Source organism: Poecilia latipinna, unplaced genomic scaffold (genome assembly GCF_001443285.1).
Source record: "Poecilia latipinna isolate Pla-1442-1.1 unplaced genomic scaffold, P_latipinna-1.0 Scaffold773, whole genome shotgun sequence".
Classification (NCBI taxonomy): Eukaryota; Metazoa; Chordata; class Actinopteri; order Cyprinodontiformes; family Poeciliidae; genus Poecilia; species Poecilia latipinna.
Genome location: NW_015113389.1, coordinates 65484 through 73021, shown reverse-complemented (window position 1 = coordinate 73021; position 7538 = coordinate 65484). Strand labels below are relative to the sequence as shown.

The 7538-nt window shown below is 37.5% G+C and overlaps 1 protein-coding gene across 1 annotated transcript in view; it reads left to right on the top strand.

Annotated features, from left to right (window-relative positions):
- Nucleotides 1-7538, top strand: part of LOC106955884 (neural-cadherin) — a 136504-nt gene that overhangs the window by 64435 nt on the left and 64531 nt on the right. The window contains exons 3-5 of the mRNA XM_015046312.1: nucleotides 1056-1281; nucleotides 3391-3595; nucleotides 6764-6875. Coding sequence (XP_014901798.1) covers nucleotides 1056-1281; nucleotides 3391-3595; nucleotides 6764-6875 — 543 coding nt within the window. The remainder of the gene's footprint in view (nucleotides 1-1055; nucleotides 1282-3390; nucleotides 3596-6763; nucleotides 6876-7538) is intronic.

The following is a 7538-nucleotide window of genomic DNA, read 5'->3' as shown; positions in this document are numbered from 1 at the left end:
GAGTGTAAACATTGGTGGTTGGGGAGGCGGGGGGGGGGGGGGGGGGGGGCCCGACTCTCCATCAACAAATATCTGACCTGTATTGCTGAAAGTTATTTTTCACAAGGTTTTCAAGTGTGTCTGATATTTTCTTCAGTAAACTATCTTCTCATTTATATCTCATAAATGTTATATGAAGCAGTTGTATCTAACACAACACCATCATGGGATAATCTTGACTGAATTTACTTTTCTTTACACAGACAGTTCACAAGCAGTTCAAAACGCGGATCTCCCCAAGTCACAAACTGCTGGTGTCAGCATATACTTATGATTGCATTTATATACCAAACATGTATTCAGGCAACAAACATGGTCCTTCAGTAAATAATCTCCCTCAAATGCATTTTCTGCAGAATTTCTGTACCAAGACAAATGTTTTACGGACTATCTAAATAAGCTGATTGTGTTGTGTCATCATTGGCTACAATGAGACATTATACACCATGTATAGGAAAGTTCTGGAATGTTTGGTTTGAAATATTTTGGTTGCTTTGCTTTATTTTAACTCTTCACAGCTCAACATTACTGTCAGCATTCGCTTTTGGGACCTTCCAGCGATTGAGCCTTGAGGCTATAACTGTCTCTGAATCCATTTGAATCAATAGTTAGAGGTCTTTGACATTAAATAAGTGGTAGTTCATCTCATATTTACTAGCTTTCAACAATGCAATTTTTCTGTGGTATAAGTGAAAAAATCTGCCAGCCGAGCTCGTACTTTTAAGCAATATTCAAGAATTATTGACTTAAAACAAATTCCTATATCTTGCTGAAAAGTTACTTGTAAATTAGTTTGGTCTTATTTTAAGTATGCTGAGTTATTTCAACAAGAAACTTAGACACCACACTTACTGTAGTGATCTAATTTATTATCTGACTTCAATATTTTCATGTACTCAGAATGGAAAACCTGGTAACTTGTGACTTTTTATTTAATATTCACAAAAAATAAATAAAAAAAAAATCTGTTTTGGATTCAGAAACAACAAAAATCTTAATTGAAATTTCCCCTACAGGTGGTGATGGCTGCTTTGCCGTGGACAAGAAGACAGGCCAGGTGGTGACCACGGGGCTCGTACTACAGAGGGAGAGAGAGTACCTCTTAAGTGTTGTGGCCCTTGATGGTCTGGGAAGCCGCAGCGCACCTGCCATGTTATCTGTTGTAGCCGGGGCCAGAGCGCCACAGTTTACCAACACCAGCTACGCCATTTCCATACCAGAGAACACTCCGGAAGGACAGCCGTGAGTTCTGCACATGTGCTATTCTTCTCGTACAAAAGCAGGGATTCATTTCCGCTCTTTGACAGAGAGAATCTGAACAAATGATTTTATTGCATTGTTTTTAACGTCGTGTTAAAAATATTTAGCCTTTACAAAATATATTAGAGTAATTAGATATCTTTCTGAGGTCTTGCCTTTTAATTAGACTGCTTTTTCCCCACAGATTTAGCAGCATATTTAGTCACACTCCGGCACCTTTAAACCAATTGTTGCCACAATAAGAATAATTGCATGACCCAGGAGAACACAGTTTAATAGAGAACATTTCTAATTAAGATTATTCTTAAAGTGAAAATTGTTGGAGGAGTCAAACCTAGATTTTATTGAGTTTAAAGGGGGGAAAAATGGCTACCTGGGGGAAGTTTCTCTAAAAAACATTTGACTTCTGAAATATTACAAACAAGCAAACCAAGCAGGATGTGCAGTAAAAACACATAGAAACTGTAGTTTGCAGTTGAACATATGCATAAATGCTGTCTGGGAAATAATAGTACGTTCACACAGCTGCTCTTTAAGCTCAATTGAAATATTTTCTGTAAGTTCATTTTTGGATGGTCATTTGTACACTAATAATTAAATGTGACTGCAAAGAGACTTCTGCATGAATGGTTTTTGACCTCAAAGCGACTCATTCCTAAACACTATACAGCTGCCTTGCATAGTAACGGCTGTAGCCAAAAATTGCTTATTGACTCTTTGCTTGATCACGTTTTTCACACAATCATTTACTCATTGACTTTCACAGTTTTTGAAAGCACAAAATTCAGAGAAATACATAGTTATTTCCTAATTGTTACATTGGTGACTGAGCATGTTAATTAGCAAATCCCACTGTTTTTCAAATTAGAAATTGGGTTGTTACTTGTTTGCTGTTGTATGCATAAGTTTGTACTGCGGGTTCTCTGATTTATTTCTTCTGGACTTTTCTTGTGAGAAGTTTCTGATGTGACAAATGTGCTTCACTAACACCTTTTTATCTGTGCGTGGTTATATTTATCACAATTTTATTTTCATATCAAGCTCGCAAATAATTGATACCAAAATGTCTTCATTTGACTACAGACAGCTCAAATTCCAGCAGCATCATTTGTATTACATTTGACAGCTTTGGGTCTAAACATTTGCTCTGTATTGGGACTGAATACATGTAGGTTGTTGTGTTGCTGGTAGATAAACGTCCGACCCAGTCCCAAGCCTTTTGCCACCTCTAACAAGTTTTCTTCACAGATTGATCTGTATTCAGCTCCGTCCGTTTTCCCATTAAATCTGAATAGCTTCTTCATTCCTGTTGAAGAAACGGTTGCAGCCACCACCATGTTTTACCCTGTGAGTGCTGTGTTCATCGCTAGTATGCTCCCAAAGCTTAGTCTTGGTTTCATCTGGTCATAGCAGGACTTCCTTCCATCTGCTTCCTCTGCGTGACTTATGACAACTGCACAGGATTTTTTTTTTTTTTTTTTTTTTCATCTATGCCTACTTGGTCTTGATTGATCCAAATCCAAATAAAATCAACTGACATTGTTCAAAAGTTTGAAAAGTTTCAACTTCTGAAACCTTTCAAACTTTTAAGAAGTTATAAGCTACTGTAAATGACTAAATGGACTAAAAAGGGAAAGAAAGACTGAGTATGCACTCATATTTGAACAACTGAATAAATGAAAAAACAAGTTCACAATAGCATGCACACAGGCATACCCGCGTGCAGCAGGTGAATTTTCTCACATACTGTTTAAGATTTGTGCTAATAGGCATTCATTTGGTCACACTATGCACTTGAGCAAGCATTGACAATCATCATCGCACACTATTAGGGGAATACAAACTCTCCCCACAAAGCAAACACTGGTGTCTGCATAATAGTGTGACATTATTACACACAACTGACAAGAACTGATTGACCGTGTTTGTAGCACGCAGGCAATGGAGCATAAAGTAATTGATTTCATTATAGCACACTGCTGATGCAGGAAAAGAGGATTTCGATTCTAATTCTACATGGGCGCAGCTGATGTCAAGTAGCAAAGGCTGCTTTTTTCAATTTCTTTTAATCACCTTCTCTTTGTTCCACAGCTTCCTTGTGGTGTTAGCCATTTCCTTCCAGAAGGAACAAATCAGCTACAGCCTGCTTATCAATCCCAGCAGCCTTTTCAGCATTCAGCAGGACACCGGAGAGATCAGCCTGACCAGGACGCTGGATTATGAAAGTGACCAGAGACGCTACCTTCTGATGGTGCGAGCCAGTGAGGAGCCTGGCAGCCTGAGTGCTGCAACAGAGGTTAGTTTAATTAGAACATGAAAGAGTGAGTTAGCGATCATCAGTCATGACAGTTCACATGCTCTGGTCAACTAAACTCAAAACAGAGATACAAATTGATTTTTTGTGTGTGTGTGCGAGTGCGTGTGCGTGTGTGTGTGTATGTAGGTGTGTGTGTGTGTGTGTGTGTGTGTGTGGGGGTGTGTGTGTGTGTGTGTGTGTGTGTGTGTGTGTGTGTGAGTGAGAGAACAAAGAAAAATCCATTATTCTGGTTAAACAAACTGAAAGAACTGCTTTTGGTCTTGCAACTTTTCATTGGTGTGGCTCTGTTGCATAAAACTAGATCTTAAAAAAATATAAAGTGGAAAGACAACAAAGCGAAGCAAAGCTCATATTTTGTTGTGTTAATTGTTGCAATTTACTGAACTTATGCCAGATGCTAAAATTAGTGTATAGGTCATGTTGTTCATTTTAATGGGGCCGTCCTCCTATTTTGGAAACATTGTGCTCCAGTTATGCAAAATATATTAATAAATCATTCTGAATAAGTGGCATTTCTTTCCTTTTTTTTTAAATCAAAGCACAATCACCCTTATTTGAATCAAAGCAAGTTCTGCTTCAAGTGCAGTATCTTTTATGAGTATGTGTTTTTTTGTTGTTGTTGTTTTTTACGTATTTGTTAAAACTGTCACATGGTGTGATAGTATAGCATGAGACAGGTGATATGTGAAAAGACAGACAGATGCCTCTCTATCTAGACGGATAGCCACTATGCTGCCCTCACGATGTGTAACTGGTACAAAGCTAGACAGCTAGCTTACACTTAAAAGGTCGTTGAGTCGAAAATAATCCAGTCCTTGTTTTATTTTGCAACTCTGCTTTGTTTTATTTCTCCTTTTCTTTTCCTTTTCTTTGTAAAACTGTAACAAACACAAAAACATGCATCAACCACGGACAAGGTACGGAAAACAACCAGACCAAAGCAAACAAATGGCTCCTAACCAGTACACAGCACAGCGCCAAACCTCTTATAAAATATAACACAATATTGTTATAACAAAAAATGAAATAAACTTACAGACAAATGATGTCCAAGGGACAAACGTGTCTGAGCGATCTGAAGCACCACGTGTACCACTGGACGAGTTCTGCTTAACTGCCCAAATTAACTAAACAAATGATAGCCACTAGGTGTCAGTAATTACACTTACAATATAAACTAGTCAAAACATACTGATGGAGTCAGCACAGCCACACTGTCACACCCAGTAGAAGGAAACAAACACACCCAGTATAACACTTGCATTCTATTGGCTGAGATGTTACCAGGCGACAATGCTTCATTGTTCCAAGCGCAAGCAGAAAATGATTCGCAAGAGAGCAAAGAGGCTTGCAAACGGAGATTTTGATCCGAGCAGAGACAAGTTTTGAGCCCGAGGAGAAAGGTTTGAGAAAGCACAGTGAATGTTTGAAAGAGAGCACAAGTTTTGAGTATAAGCATTACAAGTTTTGAGAAGAAAGACACGAAGTCTTCTTTCAAACTGAAAATGTAAGCACAAGTACAAGTTCTCAAAGCTTTTTAAGTTGTGTTAAATATGTGCTCTCAAATTATGACAGAAAAATCACCCCATAACATTAACCTAGTACTTAAGCAAACTGGTCAAAATGAAAATGTCTTCATTAGAAGGGCATTTGAGTTTTTAAAAGACTGGATTTGTTTTCGAAGGTATTTAGTCAGAGCATTACAGCAGCTTTGTTAATGTCTCTAGTGTGTCATTTCAATGCACTTTAAAGCTACTGATATTTAATGAAATGTGTATGGTGTTGATCATTAATTTGAATGTAGTGCTGGAATGTCTCTCACAAAAACATATACATAAATGATTGGGATTTTTATGACAGTAGAGACAATTCTCTCTACCGTTGTTAAATTAATGCCAGATGTTCAACTTTGTAAACCGTCATTTCTTACTTTTTATTTTGTGTTTAACTCTGTTCACATCCATCCTTTCTGCTTCATTCCAACACAAATCCATGTGCATTGTTTCCCCAAATTGAGAGACTTCTGTTTTGTTTCAACTCTTGACATTTTAGTACTTTGTAGAATTTTATTCATGATTTCTACTTATTTTAGTGTGAAAGTCACTGTCATAGTTTGCTTTGTTTATGCATTGTTGTAATGCATTGTTAGAATGTTATTTTTGTGTGTTTTCTTTGCTGTGGTTTTATCAAGCCTCATTGTGTTCTTTTGTTTGGTTGGGTTTTTTGTTCAGTGGTGCAGTGTTTTCATGCAGAGCTGCTGTAGCCAAGGCTTTAAAAAAAAAAAAAAAAGAAAAAGAAATAGTGATTAAAACTTAGCGCTGACCTATTGACACCATACTTGGCCATAGCCTCAAAGGAAGAGCAGCAGAATTTGTCGCTTTCTGCAGAAATGGGACGGCTGAGTGGTTTTGAAATGTTAACAAGTGAACCATGGGGCTCAGGGATTTTGTTCTGTTTTTTTTAAGAACCTTTTGTTTCTGTGTTTTGGAAAGTGCTTCTGTGAAAAGTGTTAAAAGTTGAAATGTAGGAAAAGTCTTTTAGATTTGAAACTTCAGAATTTGAACTACAGCTAATCATTTTTAGCTAAACTATCAATCCTTTCAGGTTTACCTAAATTATTTATTTTCAGATTTAGTTACCCAGTTATTATGTCACAGGCTACCTTTACACCACATATTTAGCAGGGGGGAAAAAATCCTTTCTGTACAGCTCCATGTTTTGGAATATGAGTTGGAGACCGGGAAAAACCTTTCCCAGCTATTTCAGGACTATTACTCAGCTGTCACTTCACACTTTACACACTGTGGTGACAGGGAGCTTGTAGGATGGAGGACAGTTAAGGGCTTTTTGCTGAAAACACACACACTGCAGCACTCACATGCTGAAAACATTTCTATTTTTGACTCGGGGAAAATCATGAAGTGGAAGATAAAGGATGAGTTGAACTGGCAACTAGTGGAACTAGAAAATGCAATTAAGATTAAGTTTTGGGGTCAACTTTCTACAGAGCATTTGATATGGTTGTCTTCCGGATTTGAGAGCTAATAAAGAGTGGTTAATTTTGTGTTCTTTCACAGTGATTTCTCCTCTCCCCTCCTTTCTCTCTCTGCCTCTCTGCCTCTCTTCTGCCTCTCCGGCACTAATCAGGTTCAGGTGTTGATAACGGATGAGAACGATTGTGTCCCCGAGTTCCTCCAGTCCATCTACAGTGTAGATGGAGTCCCTGAGACTGTAACCACAGCAACATCCCTACTGCAGGGTGAGACTATTTTGACCTCAGATTTCCCATTCATCTGCTTCCTTTATAAATGGAGTATGGGGACTTTTAGATTGTTCCCCTTCTCCATTTCACAGGAGAAAACTCTGGATGGATTTTAAATTAAATCAAAAGTTCCAGCTTCTGCGAGTCTCTCTGTTTTAGCGTATTGATACATAAAGGCTCCATTTTTGCCTCAGAACATCAGCTGCTAAAGTCCATGAAAGTCTGTCAAGATGTTATGAATTTGTTTGGATTTGTTCTGGTCTCCCTAACCGATGATGTAATACGTTCTCAATTTTTTATAAGAATAACGTCTGATTTAAATTATGCGTCTCCACTCTGGACGGATATCCACTATTACTGTTTATATCTTGTACAAACTGAAGCTAATTAAGAAAACTCTCAGGCTTAAAATGGTGCAGAAATGTTCTGTATTATCTAAATACAGATGTTTGGGTTTTTTAATGTTTGACGTATTTTGACACTTTTTCACAGGCACTCCACTTCCCGAAGAAAATTGCACTTTTGATTGCACTCATGAGAGTTAAGTGTAAGAAGATGCTGTGCTTTACATCATTCAGATGCGGCCTGAGGGAGAAAAAAAAAAAAAAAAAAAAAAAAAAAAAAATATATAAATTTATATATATTTTTATTTATAAAAAT